The sequence below is a fragment of the Zingiber officinale genome, chromosome 1A, assembly GCF_018446385.1.
Source record: "Zingiber officinale cultivar Zhangliang chromosome 1A, Zo_v1.1, whole genome shotgun sequence".
Taxonomy (NCBI): Eukaryota; Viridiplantae; Streptophyta; class Magnoliopsida; order Zingiberales; family Zingiberaceae; genus Zingiber; species Zingiber officinale.
In genome coordinates this window covers 141125996-141151814 of record NC_055987.1, presented here as the reverse complement: position 1 = coordinate 141151814, position 25819 = coordinate 141125996, and the positions used below count along the sequence as shown (strand labels likewise).

At 39.9% G+C, this 25819-nt stretch overlaps 1 protein-coding gene across 1 annotated transcript; it reads right to left on the bottom strand.

Annotated features, from left to right (window-relative positions):
* Positions 1-7701: 7701 nt before the first annotated feature.
* On the bottom strand, positions 7702-25183 carry LOC122004202 (phospholipase A1-II 5-like). Its single transcript, XM_042559127.1, has 5 exons — positions 24762-25183; positions 8502-8956; positions 8264-8414; positions 8065-8158; positions 7702-7800 (listed from the first exon to the last, which is right to left on the bottom strand). The coding sequence occupies exons 1-5, from the start codon at positions 25181-25183 to the stop codon at positions 7702-7704; spliced, it is 1221 nt and encodes a 406-aa protein (XP_042415061.1).
* Positions 25184-25819: the final 636 nt, after the last annotated feature.

Sequence of the window (25819 nt, the reverse complement as noted above, 5' to 3'; positions counted from 1 at the left end):
TCGGGGTCCAGCAGTTTCCACTAGTCTCAGACCAGCTTATTGATGCCTCTATCTCCTCCATTTGGGGTCGATCATTCTCCACTGGTCTCAGACTAACTTATTGAAGACTCCATCTCCCCCGTTCGGGGTCGACCAGTCACTACTGATCCCGAACCAGCTTATTGAATCCTCCACCTCCCTTGTTCAGGGTAGAGTTATCTTTACTAGTCTCGGACAAGAGTATCTCTATCAGTATCAGACCAGAGTATCACCATCAGTCTTGGACCGGAGCATCATCACTAGTCTCATATTAGAGTATCCAATAAACTCGACTCTTGGGTTTCGTTCCAGTTCGCCTTCGATTTTACGGGTTACACTCCCACTCGGTTCTCGGGTTCCACGCCCGCTTGGCTCATGGGTTTCGTTCCTGTCCGCCTTTGATTTCACGGGCTATGCTCCTGCTCAATTCTTGGGTTCCATGCTCGCTCGACTCATAGGTTTCGTTCTCGTTAGCCTTCGATTTCACGTGCTACACTCCCACTAGTTCTTGGGTTCCATGCTTGCTCAACTCATAGGTTTCATTCTCGTCCACCTTCGATTTCATGGGTTATGTTCCTGCTCAATTCTCAGGTTCCATGCTCCCTCGACTCACAGGTTTCATTCCCGTTCGCTTTCGATTTCACGGGCTACGCTCCCGCTCAATTCTGGGGTTCCATGCTCGCTCAACCCATGGGTTTTGTTCCCGTTCGCCTTCGATTTCGTGAACTACGCTCCCACTCATTTCTTGGGTCCCGCATCCATTCAGTCACCTGCTTGGCATTTGCCCAATTGCCCTCTCAGCATTCGTCCACTCGACATCGCTCGGCATTTGCTCAATCGCCTGCTTGGCTTTTGCTCGACACTGTTTTTCACCATCGGTCGACACTTCTTTTTCTTGCCGCTCTGCCATGTGCTCGTTGTTCGGTTAGTACTTGTCTCACTCATTTCTTCGTTGGTACTTGACTACACTCGTTCAGTGCCCTTTTTTATCACTCACTCATCATCACTATCGGCTTTCGATTGCCATCGCTACTGTCACTTGCTCAACACCGCTTCTGTTGCTTGGTCGGCATCATCATAGATATGGTCTTGACATGACAAGATGAACCCAGCGATCTGACTCTGTATTCGGGAGTGATTCAGCATTTGCAATAGACTGTTTAGTCAGTCGGACTCACTCCTCCTTTGATTAGACTTGAAAGGGAGGCTTGTGATACAGATGCATTGCGTGGGGTCAGAAAGAGTAAAGAGAAGGAGGCAGGGGCATTTTGTGTTGATGCAGCGGGGGCTGGCAAGAGGGGAGTGAATTGCCTGCAATAAAAAGTAAACCCTCCTCAAGGCTTTCAACTCAAAAATAAAAGCAACAAGAATAATAAAAATAAATAGTAGAAACAAACAGAAAGAATAGACTCTGCTATTTGACTTGGTTACAATCGAGACGGTTGTTAATCCAAGGCGGTTGGAAAGGTGCGCTTAAAGAGTCTCCTTCTTTGAAGACGAAGAAGTCTTTTATACTTTGAGAGCACAGAGGTTGCTTAGAAACAAATTACAGAGTTCAGAGTCGAGTTGCTTGATTAAATTCATTAGATCTGGACCAAGGCTATATTTATAGCCTTGGTCGGGGCGCCCGGAAGAGTTCCAGGCGTCCTAAGGGGATAAAATTTTATCCCCCAACGAATAGATCGTAGTTTGACCGTGATCAAGATAAGAAGGCATCCCGGGCGCCCGGAATGGTTTCGAGCGCCCGGAGGTCCGGGCGCTCGGAGGTTTGGGCACCCGGAATGGATCCGAGAGCCCTAACTGTGAAGTCAACCAAGTTGACTTTTCGTCCGGGTCTTCTGCTCCATTTCAGCACGGCTTGGTCCGGGTCTCTTCTGTTCCGGCTCCGTTTGCTTGGGTGATCTCCGCTATCCGGAATAGGGCTCACCCGATCCCAACTTCCGTTCTTCTCCTCGAGCAGTCTTCTGTCCCGGCTTTACGTCCCTCGAACGCCGCACACGTTCTTCACGCCCACCGGTGTACTCTTCCGTAGCTTTCTCGTCCTTCGGACACACCGAGCCCGTCAGCTCCCTTCCCGTGCCGTCCTTCTCTCTAGCTGCGTCTTCCGCTCGACTTCCTGCACTCCTAAGCTCCTGTACACTTAGACACAGGGACGAGACAAACAGGACCTAACCTAAACTTGGTTGATCACATCAAAACAACCACGGGGTCCAACATTTTGATCTTTTCACATGTTGAGGGTTTGAGTTTTTAAGGGAGCATTGTTCACCAGCGTAAGAGAGGAAGAGGACGGGGGTTTTGGGCAACGCAAGAGGATAACACCGCCACCTCCCTCGTCGCCCGCCATCCGCTAGTTGCCTGCGACACTGTTCATCTTCGTTGTTAGCTGCCTTCTCTCTCACATAGATAGTCTCTTTTCTTCCTCTCGCACATGCTGCCACCATTACTACACCGCCTCCCCTTTCACGAGCGGCCTCTTAGCTCCACAGTCGTTTGACAGCTGCCCTTCATGGTCATCGCTGGCCACCCTCTACCCACTCCAGTGTTGCGGGTGCCGTCGTTCCACTCCGTGACAGTAGCTTTCGTGCCATAGCCGGCTGTTGCCTTCGTGCCACAACTGGTCGCCGCCTTTGGGCCATAGCCGGCCACCGCGCTCCCCTCCTTTCTGGTGTCCACAATCGCTCATTGGCGGCCTCTCCGTCGCAGCGACCAGCCACCATCGCCGGTCATGATGCCCCCGGTCTCTCAGTCTATTGACTTCGTCGGCTACGTTATTTCTCACTCTACTACGACATTCGTACCTTCCACATCGTAGACGACACCACTATTATTGGATCTGACCATTTGACACCTTGCCTTCAGATGTAACACAAATTATTTGATCCCCGACTGCCACTGCAGTCCACTCTTTGGGTCGAACCGACCCTCGATTCGCACTATATATCATACGCTTTTGACGCAAACCAACCTTATCCGTGTCACCGCTGCCATGCACCTCGCTATAAAATTTATTCAAATCCAACTAGTATAAAAATATTTTTTATATAAAACACACTGTAAAATATCCTCTTTATATATACTAGTTGAACTCACCGATTTATCAAAATTACGTACGACACTGAATTACCATTGAGATATATATGTGTTGATGTATTTACTGTCATGCACTAAAGACGATAGATGGATAAATACAATACAATACACATATGCAGATATACGTACGTATAAGGATGCATCCGCGCAGATGCTTTATTCCAGATCACCATAACCATGCCAGATAGCTAGATAGATAGCACAAGAGAACATAAACACTTAATTATGAACTAGCCGCCGATCAACCACCGATCGGCCGGGCGGCCGGCCACCAGTTATTGGCTCGACTATTCGTTCCACGGCACCGGTCTCTCGTACCATATGTCCTTTTCCTTATCGTACGCCATCCCTTTGTTTTTCTCTACCCAGCCCCGGTCCTTCGACTGAAGAGGCCCTGGGCGAAATAATAAAATGAGATCCCAAATAAAGTTCTAATAATACATAATTTATCTACAATAATTTCTTCTAGCATTTCTATTTGCAAAATCTTCTATAATATTATCAGTTTCAAGAATTTCCAAGATATCTTTCTCAATACATAAAATTGCCAATCCATTTAATCTTTCTTGAGACATTGATGATCTCATATATGTTTTTAATAATTTTAATTTTGAAAAACTCCTTTCAGCCGATGCTACTGTAACAGGCATAGTCAATAAAATTCTATAAGCAATTGCAACATTTGGATAACAATCTACACTTTGAACAAATTCAAGAATATCAATTGCAGACATTATCATATTTGGTAAAGTCGTTTGTAATATTTTTAATTCAGTAAATAAATCATCTAACTCAACATCTGATGAGTTGTCATGAGTTAAAGTAGATTTTAAATTGACACAATATTTTCTTAATTCATCATCATTCAAAGTTCTTAATGTTTTTGAATCAAATAAAAAGCCAAATATATTTTCAAAAGTTTTCATTTGCTCGAATCTACATTTTAAAGAAGCAATTGCCATGTCCACAATAACAATAAAATAATCAATTCTAAAAGACTCTTCTAATGATAGTGAAACTTCATCATCTTCTCTTTCATTAAATTGTTTTTTCCTAAAAATGCGATGCTTTGTTGTAAATATTGGCTCTATATTCATATCTAATGCAAGACTCTTAGCAATAGTCAAACTTGTAGCATAACCATCATTCCTATACTTTTCAAAAAATGAGATTACACCTTCTAATTGTTTCATGGCAGAGTCCATGCACATAGATTTTGATTGTAATTTCTTACTCACCATGTTTATAGCAAATAAGATATCATACCAAATGACCATACCAAGTAAAAATTCAAATTTTTTGATTGAATTAGCTAAACTTTCAGCTTCACTTATTGACTTTGCATCATCACAAATATTATTTAATTCAAGTAAAGCTGCTCTCACTTCCACGATTTGAAATCTAATAGCTTGAACACTTTTAATACGACTTTCCCAACGAGTATTCGACAAAGATTTGACGGTTAATCCCTTCACGTTATTAAGTAAAATTTTCCATCTCTTAGGAGAACTTGAAAATAATGTATATATGCGTTGCACTACTCCAAAAAAAGAAACAGCTTTAACACAAGAATGTGCCATATCACTAAGAGTTAGATTAAGACTATGACAAGCACATGGCATATACAACGCTCTTGGATTTATTTCAAGTAACCTCTTTTGAACTCCTTGGTGTTTTCCTTTCATATTGGAACCATTATCATAACCTTGACCTCTAATATTTTCAATACTAAGATCAAGTGATTTTAACACATTTTGTAATTCGTTAAAAAGTCCTAAACCAGATGTATCATCTACTTTTAGAAACTCTAAAAAGTACTCTATTTTCACTTTATTGCCTGACATATTAACACATCGTACTATAAAAGTCATTTGTTCTTGATGACTTATATCTGGGGTACAATCAAGAATTATTGAAAAATATTTTGCTTCTTTAATTTTATTAATGATAACACTTTTAACATTATTAGCTAAAATAGAAATCAACTCATTCTGAATTTTATGACCTAGGTAATGATAATGAATTTCATTACTTTGAATACGTCTAATATGATCTTGCATCACATAATCAAATTCAGCAATCATTTCAATCAACCCCAAAAAATTTCCATTATTATCTTGATAAAGTTTTTCATTAGATCCTCGAAAAGCCAAACAACGTTTAGAAAGACATTTTACAGTTGCTATTATTCTTGTTATAACTTGTCTCCAACGCTCTTTTTCTTTGGAAATTTCTCGTTGTAGGTCTTTATCAATTGTTAGATTTTTATCTAATCGCATTTTTAATTCATTCCAAGTGTTCATGTTAGTTATATGTTCAATAGTATTTTCATGTTCTTTAAGTCGTTCACTAAGATGTTTCCAATCTCTAAATCCATCCTTTGCTAGTGAACTTCTATTGTTTTCAGATTTAAACAACTTGCAACAAAAGCAATAAACTTTATCCACATATTTACTGTAAACCAACCACTTTCGGTCTCTTATTTCTCCATTACTTAAATGTCTAGAATAATGAGCACAAGAAAAATGCCTAGAAGTGTCATCCAAAGGATATACAATATTCATTTCTCTTATAGGCCCTTTTTCAACTAAAATATCACGTGCATTGTTATCAAGATTATCCCAATTTCTTGGGTCATATATATCAAGCGAAGAAATAAATTGTTCATCAATGTCAATATTCTCATTATCTACCCTATTTAAAACATTTTCATGCTCACTCAAATTTTCCCTTTCTTCGTTAACATCATGAATCTCATGACACTCATCTACATCATTCACAGTCATAGTTGAATTTTGTGGATTTTCATGAGAACTTTTAATAAAGAATTTATTAATAGCACCTTTTTGTGATTCAGTCAATTGTTCTAATTTTTTTCTTTTTTTCCTTTTCTCACATCCAGAAAGATGTTTTTTAGGCAACATATTATAATGTATAAAACCACAACAATTACAAAAAAAAAATAGATAATTCAAATTATTTTACTAGTGAAGGAATAATAGCACCTGGAATATGATAGTTTTCAATATTAATGGAAATGTCCTAGGTTGTTAAGTTAAGCACCTCATCAGACAACACCTGTTAAAAGAAAATTAAATTATTATCAAATTAAAATTAATTAGTAAAATTATGATACTTAAAGAAACAACAATAATAATTTTTATGGAAGCCAGAAACCTAATAAAAAAAGTCCATTTCATCTTAAATTTCTATCACAAATCAACTCGTAGTTACTTTGTGCTACACTACTACTAAGGTCACAAGTTCTAAGGTCACCATGCGATCAAAATTACAAGGGATACAATAAGGAAATGACACTGGAGAGATTCTTAGAGAGTCATCTTCAACAAATACATCAATTATTGTCAAAAGAGATGGAGCTAATACAAAGGGAATCTCCTTTTAACTGAAGGCAAAACCCTTTTATATCGAAATAGCTAAAGGAGAAGGATAATATAAGATTCTATATACAGGTACACAAAAGCTCAAATCCACTATGATCAAATCTGTCATTGTTTAAAGGTGATGAGTGATCAAGAAGCAATTGAAACTACTTGAGATGCAAAGAAGAAAGAATATGATCATGAAATGAAGGTATATATAAATAACTTTGATATTAGACTAATTTATTTATATTCACTCTGTAGTGAAAGATATAAAAAGAATAAATAAGTTCAAACACTAATAAATATAGCTTATCAACAATTTTAAAATAATTTAATTTATATGAGCTTTAATTATTATTTTTTTCAAATGTATAAAATATCTAATCTGTTAAACATGGAAAAAAAATATAAATTTTGTTTATTAAATTATTGTTTTGATGAAATCATAAGAATAATCATATCTCTACTTGTCTCAATAAGAAATTTGAGCTCAACTTCTTCCTGAATAGATTTTTAATGAATATGAACAAACTCAAGCAAAAAACATAAATTTTAACATAATAAACTCACTCAGCTCGATTTCATTTAGTTATCTTTTATATGTGGATACAATACCATATAAGTAGATGTGTGCAAAATGTCCAAGGAAAAAAAACAATATAGAAATGTTAAATTCGTGGAACCTTATCCTCAATCTCCACTAGTAATGGAATTGTGATTTTTTCCTCATGAAAAACATGCTCTGTAAAAATAAAATATTATTGTTTTTTGAAAATTTTTTGGTAAGACATTGTTAAAAAAAAATCTAAGTTATCCTAAAAATTATAACGAGAAATTACCGAATCATGTATTTCAAGTTTCAAATTTAAAAAATCTGCATCATTTAAAGAAAGGTGGCACACTACGAGAGATCTCTTCTACAAACAACAATAATCTTTTTTCATAAAAATAACTACATAAAAAATAGTAAACACATGTTATAACAAACAATTAAATTTTCCATAGATCATAGATGACTATTTAAATTATTATCAAATTGAAACTAATTAGTAAAATTATTAAGAAATAGGAAAATAGCAATTCTTCAAGTGCTGTGACTTTCACAGTTTCACTATCTACAATATGAGAACGAACATTCCAATAAAAACCATTGAAACTAGGGCAAGTTAACATACCTAAACTATGCATTCAAACACCAGATGTTTCAGAAATCAGAGGGAAGCGAGCATTTGAAGAGACGAGGATGCAGAATTGCGGACGAGCGTTTTCCGGCAGCGAGGAAGGGAAGCACAGTGATGGCAGCCTGTGAGTAGAGATTAAAGAAAAACAGAGCTCAAATTCTACCAATGAAAATTCTAATTCCATAGGTGGTATTTATCATCTCTGTGGACTGTGGTTTGTGGATACAAAATAACGGTAAAAAAATCTTGAGAAATGACAGCGATGCGAAAGAAGAAGAAGAAATGCGAATAACCGTTGAAGAGCTGTGAGCGAAAGAAGAAGAGATGCGACAGCCGACGGGGATGAGGGACCTCTAATATTTTCAAATAGAAAGCAAGGAGAAGACATATCTTGAGTCCTCTTTCTCGTAGGCGGTAGGTCGTAGTCCGTAGGCGCAGTTGCAGGCGGCGGGAGACGGCGTCGCGACGAGCGCTGCAGTCCTGCAGATTTTCCATCGCAGAAGCATTTTTTGCCCTAATCTCTTTTGACTTTTCATTCATGTATTAAACATAATATTAAAAAAAAAAATTTTTGGGCCCCCTCACCAAGCCTCGATCACTTTATGCTCAGCCTTCAAATGGCCCGCTGACCTGTTCACCAGCGGCAGTCTCGCCTTCACAAGCTCGGAGTCGTTGTCGAATTCTGTCCTCCATCCGGTCACGGTGTGTAGAATCACTTGCAGCGCGTGCCACTGAGCTATTTTCGCAAGCAGTTGATCTCCTTCGTAGTCTCCCTTACTCTTCAAGAACGTCTATTCCTCAGAATTAATGGGCAAAATTTTACCGGTGTCGACGTAGCCATCACACGGCGGCCAATAGGCGACAATGTCCTTATTATTGTTGATTCTTAAAACTTTTGTCTTCGGTAGTTTCTCCAAGGCGTCATTGAACGCCTGGTTCCCGACTCTGGGGGCATCGAACGCCACAGCGCATACCCGAATATGATCATTGCCGTTGATCTCGGACAGTCCGCTGTTCGCTATATCAAAAGCACTGACTACGGTGAGGGAGCCGCCGAGGCTGTGGCCGACGCAGATGATGGACGGATTCTGATCTTTGTACAAATCCACGTACTCTTTTATCACAGCTTTTAACTTCTCCTGTGCGCTGGGAATCTGTTCGATTATATTTTCCGTGGTGTAGATGTCTCTCCAGCCTTTCATGATCTTGACATCGCCACCGTCGCCGAATGGCACGAGAACAATATCCAAGTCCGCCAACCATTCCAGCGGCCGGGCTCTGTTGGAAACAGAAATTATGGGAGAAGGAAAAAGAATTATAGAAAGAAAAATGTGGAAGAGGAGAAATAACTGTATGTGGAAGAGGAGTAGAAGAAAATAAAAAACTCAACTTGTTTCATTCAGTGAAAAGAAGTACATATTTATAGGCTTATTGGATAAGCACTAATATGAGATAATTATGACATTTTTTATTTTTTTTTTGAATTCTATCTCCACGAACTATTATCAATTCATCAAATTCTATCTCTATCCTATCTTTAGTCAAGACTTGCCACCTCACCATTCTATCTCCATAAAATTTATCAACATCTAAAATCAAGTTTAATTTTCAACACCTCCTCTTAAACTTGATTTTGTAACTCCAAGCAAATATCGCATCTTGATGAAGTCTTCAAATTTGAGTGGCTTGGTAAAAATATCAGCAACTTGATCTTGAGACTTTATGTATTCCACTTGCACCTCTTTTCTTGTAATACATTCTCTGATATAGTGAAAGCGCGTATCGATGTGCTTGCTTCTATCATGGAAGACTGGATTTTTTGCTAGTGCTATTGTAGACTTGTTATCAACTCGTATCTTGGTTGCCTCTTCTTGTGGTAAACTTAACTCATTCAATAAATTTCTGAGCCAAACAGCATGACAAACACATGAAGTCGCAGCCACATACTCTGCTTCACAAGTAGAAAGTGTGACAATAGGCTGTTTTTTCGACATCCAAGTGAAAGCTGTATCTCCCATAAAGAACACAAATCCTGTAGTGCTCTTTCTATCATCTATATCTCCACCCCAATCACTGTCACTATATCCTTCAAGTTTGAAGTGGTTAGATGTTGAATAAAGTAATCCAAAATCTATCGTACCTTTGATATAGCGCGAAATTCTCTTAGCGATCTTAAGGTGGGTAGTAGTTGGATCTTCCATGTAGCGACTAACAAGTCCAACAGCATAAAGAATATCAGGCCTTGTACACGTCAAGTATCGTAAACTTCCAACCAAACTCTTAAAAAATGTTGGATCAACTTTTTCTTCTTCATCATGCTTTGATAGCTTGACTCCACATTCTACTGGGGTATTTATAGACTTACTGTTATCCATCCTGAACTTCTTTAATATCTCTCTTGCATAATCTGCTTGTGAGATGAAGATTCCATCTTCCCTTTGGTTCACTTCAATGCCCAGATAGTATGCCATGAGCCCAATATCAGTCATTTCAAACTCTTTAGTCATCACTTCTTTAAATTCTCCAAACATACTTGGATTGCTTCCTGTGAAGATCAAGTCATCGACATATAAGCATACAATTTAAACATCTTTATCCTTACTCTGAATGTATAATACATGTTCATAAGGACATTTGATGAAGCCTTTCTCTTGCAGGTGCTTGTCTATTTGGCTATTCCATGCCCTTGGTGCTTGCTTTAGCCCGTAGAGAGCCTTCTTCAATTTTAGAACTCTGTCTACTTGTCCTTTAACTTCATAACCTGATGGTTGCTGAATATAGACTTCTTCTTCAAGAACTCCATTTAAAAAAGAAGATTTTACATCCATTTGATGTATTTTCCACTTATTTTGAGCTGCTAAAGCAATGATTAGTTTGATAGTTTCTAATCGAGCAATGGGAGCGAATACCTCATCATAATCAATGCCAGATCTTTGACTGTAGCCTTTTGCCACCAATCTTGCTTTATATCTTTCAACTTCTCCTTTGACATTCTTCTTTATTTTGTACACCCACTTCACACCAATCGCCTTATGTCCTTTAGGAAGTGTCATTAACTCCCATGTGCCATTCTTCTCTATCGCCTTGATTTCTTCATCCATTGCATCTTTCCACCTTTTGCTTTTTATAGCTTCTTGGAAATCTATAGGCTCGCAATCCGCAAAGAGACAAAATAGAGTAAGATTATCTTGATTTTCAGTTACCTCATAAATTTCCCGTAAGCTTCTAAAGCATGGTACTCTTTCACTTGAAGTTGATGCAGATAAATTCTCTTGAGTACTTGATGTTGGTGTTACTAGTGGTGTCACGCCCCAGAGGAGTCCCCGTCCGAAGAAATTTCGGCAGCATCTCCCCTGTACGGCGGACAATCTGAAACTTTCTACATATCTCCATACCTCAACCACATGCGGCTGGAATAATAACAATAAATATAAAACATCACCACGCAGTTATATAATAGTAAACAAAACATCAATACTCTGACTCGAAATCCACCCTACTCCACTACACACGTAAAACTCAAAACCGACGAACTCACCTCTTCTGCCGTCCAGGCAGGCATGTAGTAGAATAAAAAAAACCATCATCATTACAAAAATCCATACAATAACCAAGTATCCAAACAAACCAGGTCCACACATAATCAATAAATGCAAAACAAAACTAAACGATATATAAACCATCGAGGTCTGCAGAGATCTAGCACTACGTGCTGTGGGGACTAGCGACTGGAACTCCCTCCTGACAGCATCAACCTGAAAATAACGACAATGGAGGCGGGGTGAGTCCAACACTCAGCAGGTACAATTGATATGCAAAGTAAAGAAATAACACCTAGCACTAATCATGCGTACAGTCTCCTGATAAAAGAAAGATAAAAATATGCATCTGTAGTAAACAGGAGAGAAACTGTACTAACCAGGACCTGAGTATAAGGACAAACAGTCCGAAAGGTATAGAAGACCTGTATGCATGTCAAACATAGGTATCCAAACAATATGCAGCATATAAATGCAACAATCACAATCACAAACAATAAATGCATCATGCATATGATGTCAATGTCATGGTCACCCCTGACGCCAGTCAGCCAACTCACCACATAAGTGGGACCAAGTGGGTAGGGCTGTGACGACCGTGCACTCAGCAACACTACTCCTGATGAGTGATCGAGTGGACGGGATGCTGTCGGAGTACATACGTACTCCTACCCCAAATCATAAATGGGGGAGCGCAATGCTCTCATCTCCCGGTACACTATGACGGGGAGGAATCTCTAACGTGCTACACGCTGCGTCACACTACCCATGAGCGGATCAACGGAGCACCGGAAGAGTCAAACTGACGTGCTACCACGCTGTGTCACGCTACCCATGAGCGTCACAAAAACTGGCAAAGTGCTCGACAATAATGGAGCAATCTATCGCACAGCATGCGATCATGCAAATGGTGCATGTCACTAAGCATGGTAATATACTAAACCAACCTCTGGGCATATAACAATGGGCACCATAGTGAATAGATCAAATCAAGACATACTGATCAAAAAGGTATCAAACCTAGGTCCTGAACATGTGAAACATGGTTATATCACTACCCATGAGCATGATAGATCGGGTACAAGATCAATACGAGATGCAAACAAACAATCAATCAAACAGGTAACATGTATTGGGCAGTGATTAACCGAAACAAATAGGAAACACAATTAATGCAACATATTATTTTCATTACTAAGCATATCAAAGACAATAAGTCAAAAGTACCCGCCTCCGATAAAATGGTCCAAATTTGACTCCGAGATACTCGTCTCGCGTCAAAGTCCTGTATCACGAATAGAAATATATTTTTATTTAGCTTCAATCATATAAATAGCTAAATAAAATCTCTTACACTAATTTAGGGCAAAAATCCTAATCCATAAACCTCGACCAACTAAGGTTAGCTTCTTAAACCCTAATTTGTTCCATTAGATTTTAAATCAATCAAATCTCACCTAATACATACATTTTTTTTATTTAGCATATACCCAATGAAATAGCTAAATAAAAATCCCTAACACAAAATAGGACAAACCCAAATAAACCCATAACATATCCCAACTCCATTTACTCATAACAACATAGATTTAAATAAAATTTTATACTCCTCATTTCTTATCCTTTCCTAGCTCCAATTTTATGTACGCTGTAACAAAAGAAATGACTTCCTCTACACCTTACCTCAAATCACAGCTAGCGATATTGCTGGAAATTGTGGCCGGAAATCACAGCGGCTGCCGGGGACACCTGCTGTCGTTCACCTATGAAGCAACCAGGACAAATTCTTATACCGTGACTAGATCCGAAGCAAGGAAGAACATGAACTGGAAATCAATAACCGAAGTCATACCACAACCCTAATTCCACACCACACCTCGACTAGGGCTTCCTGTGGCCGGCGGCGGCGTGGAAATTTCCACAGAAAAAGGGACAACGGCGCAGCCTCGGTAGGAGGAAGCTCGGCTAGGGCACGGTTCGCACAAGCGTCACCGGCGCCTGGAAGAAGAGAAGAAGAAGACTTCGGCTTCGGCACTCACAGACGAGCGGCGTTGTACAGCAGCGTTTGCCATCGCTGGCAGCAGTGGGAAGAGGAGTTCGGATCGGGGGAAAGAAAAAAAATGAAGAAGATGAAAAGGAGGCTCGGCGGAGGGGTTGTATGCTCGAGGAGGAGTAACCGCCGTCGGCGGTTAGGGCAAGGAGGAGAAAGGAAGGGCGGCGTCGGGATGGCTCGGGTGCGCGAGGGAGAAAGAAAACGGGACGGCGAAAAAAAAATAAAAAGAAAAAGGAAAAAGGGAAAAGAAATTAAAACTTTTCCTCATTAAAACAGGGTAGCCTAAACAGGCTTTTCCGAACCCTGTTTTTATCCCCGTAAACTCGTCCATACGAGCTCCGAAAAATTCCCGAAAAATTTCTAAAAATTCCGGAAAATTCCCTTATTAATATTCGCCTATTTTTTCGGTATTTTACATTCTCCCCCACTAATAAAAATTTGGTCCCCAAATTTTATTATCTACCATCAGCAAGTACTAACAACAGATATGGAGTACAAAATACTGAACGGTAAATTAAATCACATACCTTAAGTGAAAAGATGGGGATATCGAGCTCAGATCGTATCCTCAAGCTCCCAAGTAGCCTCCTCGTCCGTATGATGCTGCCATCCGACTTTAACCAGCCGGATAGTCTTGTTCCGCAACTGACGCTCTTTCCGGTCGAGAATCCGTACCAGAATCTCCTCATAAGTAATGTCAGGCTGAACTGGAACTGGTATATTTGCCAACACATGCGTCGGATCGGGTACGTATCTCTTCAGTATCGATACGTGAAATACATCGTGTACGCCTGACAGGGACGATGGTAGTGCCATCCGGTAAGCTACCGCTCCGATCCTCTCCAATATCTCGAAAGGGCCAATATACCGCGGAGCTAGCTTACCTCTGAGGCCAAATCTCTTCACCCCTTTCGTGGGCGAAACTCGCAGAAATACATGGTCGCAAATGGAGAACTCTAAGAGTCTCCGACTCCGGTCAGCATAACTCTTTTGGCAGTCTTATACCTCTGACATTCTTTGTCTAATAGTACGGACCAACTCTGCCTCATGCTAGGCTCTATGAGATCCCAACAACTGGCCTTCCCAACCTCATCCAGAGGGTGGGTGTCCGACAAGGCCTACCATACAACACTTCAACGGTGGCATTTGGATAGTCGAATGCAAACCGTTGTTGTAGGCGAACTCTACCAATGGCAAATGGTTCTCCCAACTGCTTCCAAAATCCAATACCCATGACCTCAGCATGTCCTCTAGAGTCTGAATGGTCCGCTTTGACTATCCATCTGTCTGAGGATGGAAAGCTGTACTGAAACAGAGCTGCGTACCCAAGGTCTGCTGCAGTCTCTGTCAAAAACAAGACATGAACCGGGGTCTCTATCCGAAATAATAGTCAAAGGGACATCACGTGATCTGATAATCTCTCGACAAAATAGATCTACCAATCGATCCAGGAAATCAGTCTTCCGGATCGCTAACGAGTACGAGGATTTGGTTAATCGATCAACGATTACCCAAATCGCGTCATGGCCTCGTCGTGTCCTCGGCAAACCTACCACAAAGTCCATAGTAATGTGTTATCATTTCCACTCAGGATTAGGAATCTGCCGAAGTAAGCCGACAGATCTCTGGTGCTCGGCCTTCACTTGCTAACAGACAAGACATCTAGCTACAAAATTTGCGATGTCTTCCTTCATGTCGTCCTTCATGTCGTTCCACCAATAGAAACATCTCAAATCTTGGTACATATGGGTACCGCCTGGGTGGACAGCAAATCATGAGCGATGAGCCTCCGGAAGTAACTCCTATAAGACCGGATGAGACTGAAGCACGCAAAATTTGCCTCGGTAGTGTATAACACTCTCCTCGTCTCGTGTGAACTCGGTCTGCTGCCCGGAAGCTATCTGACTGTAAATAAACTGCAAATACTGATCAGCAGCCTATGGCTCTCGTATCCCTGTCCTGATCAACGACTGAGCACCCATGGTACCAAAGTACCCTACTCTGTCTGTCCTTACCCCTCAAGGACCAAATCGGAGGAACCTTAAATCAAGTCTGTGACCACAACTCGGTGGCAAACTAAAATCCCTCCGGACTTCCTGCTAAGCGCATCGGCAACCACATTAGCTCTCCCCGGGTGATAGCTAATGGTACAATCATAATCCTTCAGGAACTCCATCCATCTCCTCCGTCGGAGATTAAGTTCCTTCCAAGTAAACAGATATTTGAGACTCTTATGGTCAGTGAGAATCTCAAATGTAATGTCATATAACTAATATCGCCAAATCTTCATGGCAAAAATAATGACGACTTGCTCCAGATCATGTACAGGGTAGTTCTTCTCATGTTCCTTCAATCGACGAGAAGCATAGAAGACTACCATATCGTGCTGTATCAGAACAGCGCTCAACCCTGAATAGATGCGTCGGTGTAGAGGACATATCCGTCCTCTCCAGAAGGTAACACCAAAATCGGAGCCGACACTAGTCTCCGCTTCAACTCCTAGAAGCTGCTCTTGTCATCCTTAGTCCAAGTGAACTTCACGCCTTTCCAGGTCAGACGTGTCAATGACATAGCTATCCGAGAAAAACCCTCAACATATCTCCGGAAATATCGAGCCAAACAAAGGAAGTTGCGAGCCTCTTCTATAGACTCCGTCTACTTCCAACGGTAACAACCTCGATCTCCTATGGAATCACGGTATACTCCTACTGGTGACCGTGTGTCTCAAACATCTCACAGAAGACAACCAAAATACACACTACTGAACTTCACATATAGACGTTTCCGTCGAAACATCTCTAGAACTATGCAAAGATAGTGTACGTGATACACCTCATATCAGGAATAAAACACCACATCATCTATAACGATAACAAATTCTGATCCAATATCCTAGGGATACCCAAATCATCTAGTCCATGAAAACATCTAAGGCTCCGCAAGCCCTAATGGTAAAACCAATACACATAATGTCCGTATCACAGACATTCCCAATCCACAAGATCCTTGACAATAAATCTGAAATATGATCACCAACGATATAAAACATCTAAGCATAGATCCTCCAGTGTGAGAGCAACGCTCCATCACAAAAAAAAAAAAATACCACATATGTGGGAGCAACGCTCTACCACAAGAAATCCTCAATATGTAGGAGTAACACTCCACTACAAATAATCTGAAATATGTATCGCAATAAATATAGGGCAATGCTTCGCTACAAGCAATCCGTAATATGTGGGAGCAACTCTCCACCACAAAATAATACATAAGTACCCCAAGGAACCTAACTATCCAGCTAGAGACTGTACAAGATCTCTCTACCATAAATCACTGTGGTTAGCCTAGGCTATAACAACCTAGTAAACTAATCAAATCCATCATCAACTCTATCAGCATCCTAGTGGGTCATCCACTGATAGGAGAATTAGTTGATGAGTTAATCCAACAAATGACATAATGCAGTCACTCCACATTCTGCATTCAGCATAAGTAGAATCATCATGCTGCCACCAATATATACCTAGCACACGTGCTCACACAACATATGTATGATCGACATAATCCTCCAATTAGTACACACCAAACATACTCCCAACATAGGTATAAATCATCGTGATATCTCCAACAATGCATACCGAACCCGTGTGCAAAATCAACATAGGTAAAATCAACAATACACCTCAACAACACTCACATGACATATGTACACCTATGCCAAGAGTATAATCAACGTAATACTTCCAACAAATCATAATCGACACGAGTATACTCTCAAAACAATCATATAATAAACAAGATACCTCAAATATTACACCCAACACATCTGCACATATCACAACTCAGATTAAATCGATAAAATACCTCCAATGAAACACTCAAACATATGTGCACATTCCACAACATAGTTTTTAATTGACAAATACCTCCAATAAACAATCAGATATGAATGTCTAACCACTCGGGTATAATCAACTAGAAACCCACAATAATCATATGTATAAAGGTATACGACCCAAAAGATAAAGTCAGAATTCAAGAACATCAAGACACTCTCATTTTTATCCTCAAAAATATCAGTCCACATAATATCAGATGAATCAGTCTCTACTTCCCATAAGAGCAAGTCAGCATTCAAAACATCAAATCATTATTCATCCACATAGTCCAATATCAGAGGAAGCAAATATCAATTTTTATCATCCTGTTAACTAACCACAACTAACTAAGTTTATTAAAATTCATAGGCACACTCAACCGTAAATTCTCTAGCACCTGATCTATATCTGATCACCAACTATAATCATCAAATCTGTGAATATCATACATGACACTTACTATATCACCATCAATGACAACCCAAATAATAGATCATCAAAATAGTTGACACTCACTATGTCACCATCAACGACAACCCAAATAATAGATCATCAGACAACCACAAACATTTACTCTCACAAACCCTTAGAAATCAACATATCACAATATCTAATCTCACAATATCATTCTCAATAATGATCAAACATGGTAACTCCCAATGAAACAATTTTCATCGTATCAGGTACCCTAATATCCAAAAGATACGAGTATAAAAACTCTACTGGCTAAGTCCACAGGAATATATAGGTATCATCCATTACCCAGCTAACAATAGCAGAGGCTGATATGTGCCTCCATCTCCTAATAGTAGTAACAGAAGCTAAAACTACTGATGGTATGAAATGAAAAAATCACCAGAGACTATAATCCTTGATCTCTATTAGGGTCGGCCAAGATCAGTGGCTAACCCATCACACGTAATATGACTACAACAACCCGACAGGTAATAAAGATAAAGTGCTAATAGATGTCATAACTATCATAAAATAAACATCATACCTATTTGCCGTCTGGAGATGTTCCATCGCTGTCCAGTCCCCAACTTCTGACCTCAAAATTCCGAACGAGAAGATCACCGAAAATCCATATAAATCCGAAACGGAAATCCGAAACATAACCATATCGAAAATCCGAAAATGCCCAGTTTGACTCGCAAACCTGGCTAACCAAATATCCAGAATACCAACAACAGGTATCTGATAAATCTCCAGAACACCAAAAGCAGGTATCATAACCCGCTCTGATACCAATAAATTGGTATCAGATAAATCTCGAAAATCCATAATACAAAAATCCAACAAGTATCGCCAAACTTGGCGCTCTGATACCAAGTAAATAAATTGGTATCAGGTTATCCCAAACATCAAAAATATGAAAACAAAAGATCGTATAACTGTGCTCTGATACCACTAATTTGGTATCAGAATAAATCTCGAAAATCCAAAACACATAGCAAGTATCGTATACCTGCTCTGATACCACTAAATTGTCATGCCCCAGAGGAGTCCCCGTCCGAAGAAATTTCGGTAACATCTCCCCTGTACGGCGGACAATCTGAAACTTTCTACATATCTCCATACCTCAGCCACATGCGGTTGGAATAATAACAATAAATATAAAACATCACCACGCAGTTATATAATAGTAAACAAAACATCAATACTCTGACTCGAAATCCACCCTACTCCACTACACACGTAAAACTCAAAACCGACGAACTCACCTCTTCTGCCGTCCAGGCAGGCATGTAGTAGAATAAAAAAAACCATCATCATTACAAAAATCCATACAACAACCAAGTATCCAAACAAACCAGGTCCACACATAATCAATAAATGCAAAACAAAACTAAACGATATATAAACCATCGAGGTCTGCAGAGATCTAGCACTACGTGCTGTGGGGACTAGCGACTGGAACTCCCTCCTGACAGCATCAACCTGAAAATAACGACAATGGAGGCGGGGTGAGTCCAACACTCAGCAGGTACAATTGATATGCAAAGTAAAGAAATAACACCTAGTACTAATCATGCGTACAGTCTCCTGATAAAAGAAAGATAAAAATATGCATCTGTAGTAAACATGAGAGAAACTGTACTAACCAGGACCTGAGTATAAGGACAAACAGTCCGAAAGGTATAGAAGACCTGTATGCATGTCAAACATAGGTATCCAAACAATATGCAACATATAAATGCAACAATCACAATCACAAACAATAAATGCATCATGCATATGATGCCAATGTCATGGTCACCCCTGACGCCAGTCAGCCAACTCACCACATAAGTGGGACCAAGTGGGTAGGGCTGTGACGACCGTGCACTCAGCAACACTACTCCTGATGAGTGATCGAGTGGACGGGATGCTGTCGGAGTACATACGTACTCCTACCCCAAATCATAAATGGGGGAGCGCAATGCTCTCATCTCCCGGTACACTATGACGAGGAGGAATCTCTAACGTGCTACACGCTGCGTCACACTACCCATGAGCGGATCAACGGAGCACCGGAAGAGTCAAACTGACGTGCTACCACGCTGTGTCACGCTACCCATGAGCGTCACAACGGAGCACCGAACAGTGATGAAAACTGGCAAAGTGCTCGACAATAATGGAGCAATCTATCGCACAGCATGCGATCATGCAAATGGTGCATGTCACTAAGCATGGTAATATACTAAACCAACCTCTGGGCATATAACAATGGGCACCATAGTGAATAGATCAAATCAAGACATACTGATCAAAAAGGTATCAAACCTAGGTCCTGAACATGTGAAACATGGTTATATCACTACCCATGAGCATGATAGATCGGTACAAGATCAATACGAGATGCAAACAAACAATCAATCAAACAGGTAACATGTATTGGGCAGTGATTAACCGAAACAAATAGGAAACACAATTAATGCAACATATTATTTTCATTACTAAGCATATCAAAGACAATAAGTCAAAAGTACCCGCCTCCGATAAAATGGTCCAAATTTGATTCCGAGATACTCGTCTCGCGTCAAAGTCCTGTATCACGAATAGAAATATATTTTTATTTAGCTTCAATCATATAAATAGCTAAATAAAATCTCTTACACTAATTTAGGGCAAAAATCCTAATCCATAAACCTCGACCAACTAGGGTTAGCTTCTTAAACCCTAATTTGTTCCATTAGATTTTAAATCAATCAAATCTCACCTAATACATACATTTTTTTTTATTTAGCATATACCCAATGAAATAGCTAAATAAAAATCCCTAACACAAAATAGGACAAACCCAAATAAACCCATAACATATCCCAACTCCATTTACTCATAACAACATAGATTTAAATAAATTTTTATACTCCTCATTTCTTATCCTTTCCTAGCTCCAATTTTATGTACGCTGTAACAAAAGAAATGACTTCCTCTACACCTTACCTCAAATCACAGCCAGGGATATTGTTGGAAATTGTGGCCGGAAATCACAGCGGCTGCCGGGGACACCTGCTGTCGTTCACCTATGAAGCAACCAGGACAAATTCTTATACCGTGACTAGATCCGAAGCAAGGAAGAACATGAACTGGAAATCAATAACCGAAGTCATACCACAACCCTAATTCCACACCACACCTCGACTAGGGCTTCCTGTGGCCGGCGGCGGCATGGAAATTTCCACAGAAAAAGGGACAACGGCGCAGCCTCGGCAGGAGGAAGCTCGGCTAGGGCACGGTTCGCACAAGCGTCACCGGCGCCTGGAAGAAGAGAAGAAGAAGACTTCGGCTTCGGCACTCACAGACGAGCGGCGTTGTACAGCAGCGTTTGCCATCGCTGGCAGCAGTGGGAAGAGGAGTTCGGATCGGGGGAAAGAAAAAAAATGAAGAAGATGAAAAGGAGGCTCGGCGGAGGGGTTGTATGCTCGAGGAGGAGTAACCGCCGCCGGTGGTTAGGGCAAGGAGGAGAAAGGAAGGGCGGCGTCGGGATGGCTCGGGTGCACGAGGGAGAAAGAAAACGGGACGGCGAAAAAAAAAAATAAAAAGAAAAAGGAAAAAGGGAAAAGAAATTAAAACTTTTCCTCATTAAAACAAGGTAGCCTAAACAGGCTTTTCCGAACCCTGTTTTTATCCCCGTAAACTCGTCCATACGAGCTCCGAAAAATTCCTGAAAAATTTCCAAAAATTCCGGAAAATTCCCTTATTAATATTCGCCTATTTTTTCGGTATTTTACAAGTGGAGTAGTAGGCTCCTCTCTTGTTTGCTCTACCCTTGGTTGCTCCACATTTTCTTCTTCAAAGTATGGGAAGAAGTTGTAATCATTATTTTGAGATTCCCAATTCCATTCTTCTTTTTCATTAAATATGACATCTCGGCTGATGATTGTCTTCCCAGTATCTGGATTGTATAACTTATACCCTTTTGAGTTAGTATCATAGCCAATAAAAATAAATTTCTTACTTTTATCATCCAGTTTGCTTCTTGCTTCATCAGGCACATGAACGTGTGCTATACTCCCAAAAACTCTTAGATGAGAAATTCCAGGTTTCCTTCCGCTCCACGCTTCTTGTGGTGTCTTGCCCCACACACTCCTAGTTGGTGATCGGTTGGATAACTATACTGCACATGTAACCGCTTCTGCCCAAAGTTCCTTTGGTAGTCTCTTGCTTTTGAGAATGCTCCTTGCCATGTCAAGGTTGGTTCGATTCTTTCTTTCTGCCACTCCATTTTATTAGGGCTGTAAATGAACCAAGCATTCGTGAACAAGCTTGGTGTTCGGCTTGGTAAGAGCTTATTTATGTTCGTTCAATATACATAAGATTAATTAAACAAACAAGCTTGAACAGCTTGTTAAGCTAAACAAACAAGTTTGAACACATATGTGTTCAGCTCGTTAACGTTCGTGAACAACGTTCGTGAACAATGTTCGTGAACAACGTTCGTGAACAATGTTCGTGAACAACGTTTGTGAACAATATTCACGAATCACATTTATTAATAAAACTCTTTTCAATATACTAAATAAATAATAAAATAAAATAAATAAATTTAAATTATCAATCTTAATAACCAATCAAACAATTAAAAGTTTCAAACAATCAAACAAGCTTGAATTGAGAGCTTGATAACATCTAAACGAACCAAGCTCAAACCAAGCTCGAACCAAGCTCAAGCCAAGCTCAAGTCAAGCTTGAATTGAAAGCTTGATAACATCTAAACAAACCAAGCTCAAGCCAAGCTTCAAACAAGCTCAAGCTTATAAAAAATAAACCAAGCCAAGCTTGAACACTCATTTCAAAAGCTTGGTTCATTTTAAGCTCGGCTCGACTCGGCTCGGTTATCTTATCAAACAAGCTTGAACACCCCAAAGATCGGCTCGGCTCGGCTCGTTTACAGCCCTACATTTTATTGAGGGGATCTTGGAACTGTCAAGGGTCGTCGTATTCCTTTGGCTTCACAAAATTCTTGAAACTCATTTGAGGTAAATTCTCCTCCTCGATCGAAACGCATAGCTTTGACCTCGAGACCTCTCTCCTTTTCTATGGTAGCTTTAAATTTCTTGAATATGCCGAAGACCTCCGATTTTTGCTTCAAGAAGTATACCCAAGTTTTTCGAGAAAAATCATCTATGAAAAGAATGAAATAATTACTCTTACCAAGTGAACTTGGCTTTATCGGACCGCAAACATCTGTATGCATAAGTTCAAGAGGCTTTTGAGCTCTTGAACTTGACTCCTTTGGAAAACCTCTTCTAAATTGCTTCCCACGTAGACATGCTTCATATACTTGATCAGGATGTTTGATGTAAGGTAGTCCTCTCACCATCTCCTTCTTTGAAAGCAGTTCTAGTCCTCCGAAATTCAGATGTCCAAATCGAAGATGTCATAGCCAAGTGATGTCTTTGTAACAAGCTTTGAGACAGTTGACGACATCATTTTGAATATTAAGTAAGAACATTCTATTTTTTGACATAGGCACCTTAGCAATTAAGCAACCAATATGATCTTTCAAGATGAGCATACCATCTTTTAGATGAATATCATACCCTTTTGCCAAAAGTTGTCCTAAGCTTAGGATGTTGCTCTTCATATTTGGTACAAAGAAAACATTTGAGATAAATTCATGTTTTCCATTCTTCAAACGGATGAGAATGTTACCTTTGCCTTTTACCTCAACCTTTGATTCATCTCCGAAGGATACATTACCACTAACTGATTCATCAAGCTCTACGAACATGTTTCTTTTCCCGCACATATGATTGCTTGCACCAGTGTCGAGATACCAAATTGTATCTTCTTCTCTTTCATTATCTTTATACGCTAGCAGTAGGGTATCATCTTCTTCTTTCCTTTCTTCCATATAATTTATTCTTTCATATACTTTATTCTTGGGTGATCTACATTCTTTTGCATAATGTCCAAATTTGTCACAATTGTAGCACTTAACTTGAGATTTATCGTACCTCGAGTTTGTATACCCTCTTCCACGTCCTCTTGTTGAATGTTCTCCTCTTTCATTATTGTTGTTGGAGACCCATCCTTGCTCATTAGAACGGCCTCGTCCATATCCACGACCTCTTCCCCGTTGACTTCTATTATTACTGGAGCTTTCATCTTTCTTTGTCGGTTGAAGAGTCGTCTTTAGGAGTTGTTGAGTAATTTCTTCATTTATCTTCTTCTTTTCTTCATGGGCTTGTAATGAACCCAGCAGTTGCTCAATCGTCATGACTTGTAGATCCTTGGTCTCTTCGATGATGGTTGTAATGCTATCAAATTTTGAATCCAATGATCGAAGAATTTTCTCAATGATAGTTACTTCTTCTAGTTTCTCACCATTTCTCTTTAGTTGATTGGAAATGGTAGAGACTCTAGAAAAATAATCTGATACTAACTCACCTTCTTTCATACGAAGAGCATCAAATTGACTTCTTAATGTCTGAAGTCGTACCTTTTTTACTTTTTCTTCTCCTTGATATGAGACTTGGAGCTTTTCCCATGCTTGCTTGGCTGAAGTAGCACTTGAAATCTTCTCAAAACCATCCTCATCTAAAGCTTGATAAATGAGGAAGAGAGCCTTCTTGTCTCTCTTTCTTAAATCTCTCAGACTGTCTTTTTCAGTTGGAGATAACGTCGAGTCATCACGAGGCTCAACATAGCCTTTTTCTATAACTTCCCAAACATCATGAGCTCCAAGAAGCGCCTTCATCTTGATACTCCAATTGTCATAATTACTCGCTTTGAGTACTGGAACTTGGAAGGAAACCATACCTCCATTAGCCATAGCTCTGATACCACTTTGTTGGAAACAGAAATTATGGGAGAAGAAAAAAGAATTATAGAAAGAAAAATGTGGAAGAGGAGAAATAACTGTATGTGGAAGAGGAGTAGAAGAAAATAGAAAACTCAACTTGTTTCATTCAGTGAAAAGAAGTACATATTTATAGACTTATTGGATAAGCACTAATATGAGATAATCATGACATTTTTCATTTTTTTTAAAATTCTATCTCCACGAACTATTATCAATTCATCAAATTCTATCTCTATCCTATCTTTAGTCAAGACTTGCCACCTCACCATTCTATCTCCATAAAATTTATCAACATCCAAAATCAAGTTTAATTTTCAACAGGCTTGTGCCGCACCACGCGACGTAGATCTCACGGCGGCCAGTTCTTTCGTAGAGGTCGTCGCTGGAGACGGCGACGTAGCCCATCCAGTTGGTCTCGTACGCCAAACCAAATGGGAGGACTATGGTGGTGTAGAGGTAGCCGTCGACGTTGGACAGTACGTCGACTACGTAATCCGCGGTTTCCTTGAAGAAAACTTGGCGGAGGATGCTGGCAGGAGAGTAGCGGCATTTGCCGACGTTATTGGACTGACTATCGGAAATGAAGGAGTCTCCGGCGATCTGGCAGAAGCTGCCACACCGGAGGAGGTGATCGCGGAGGGTTTCGTCGAGCGGGGACAGGAGGTCGGACCAATTGTTGGATCCGAGGAGCTCCTCCCATGAGGGCGTGGCCGTTGCAGCAGCACCACCATTTCTCTCCATGCTCAACTGATTACTAGCTAGCTAGAGAACTGACTTTGATTACTCAATTGGAAACTGCTGGTGCTGTGAATTGAGCGAAGAGGCCTGGCCACCTATTTAAAATCAGTGAACGACGATCCTTCCTGCATGTGGAACATTACGATAATTAACAGGGGACGGCGTCGTTTAATTTCTGCATGTGGAACATTAAGATAATGCACAAGAGACGTGTTGCCTTGCGTTCATGGTTTTATATGTATATAATCCAGATGTTTAGATATACACACACTCGATTAGTCTGATTAGTCTTAAAGTTAAAGTTGGACGTACGGCCTTCACAAATCATTCATCACGATAAAATTGCAATTAATTTTTTCCTCCAAATAAAATGCTCACATATCATCGCAACTGAGGATACACAGTTGATGATAATTTGGTCTCTTTGATCGAAAATCTATGTGTAAATATGAGGAGGCATACACAGTAGGCCTTTGTCAGGTAGCTAATTAATTAACGAAGAAGAGGGTATTTTATATCCGTTGATGATAATTTCAAAATCTATTTGAACAAATACTTTTATATATATATATATATATATATATATATATATATATATTAACTGGACCAACCTATAGGGACACATCTAGTATATATATA

Bases quoted from the DNA above. Each gene is read 5' to 3' on its own strand.
- LOC122004202 (XM_042559127.1), bottom strand. From the start codon at position 25,183: ATGGAGAGAAATGGTGGTGCTGCTGCAACGGCCACGCCCTCATGGGAG. The intron at 8,957-24,761 runs GTTGAAAATTAA...TGTTTCCAACAG, and splicing joins GCGTGGTGCGGCACAAGCCT to AGCCCGGCCGCTGGAATGGT. The intron at 8,415-8,501 runs GTAAAATTTTGC...TTGCGAAAATAG, and splicing joins TGATGGCTACGTCGACACCG to CTCAGTGGCACGCGCTGCAA.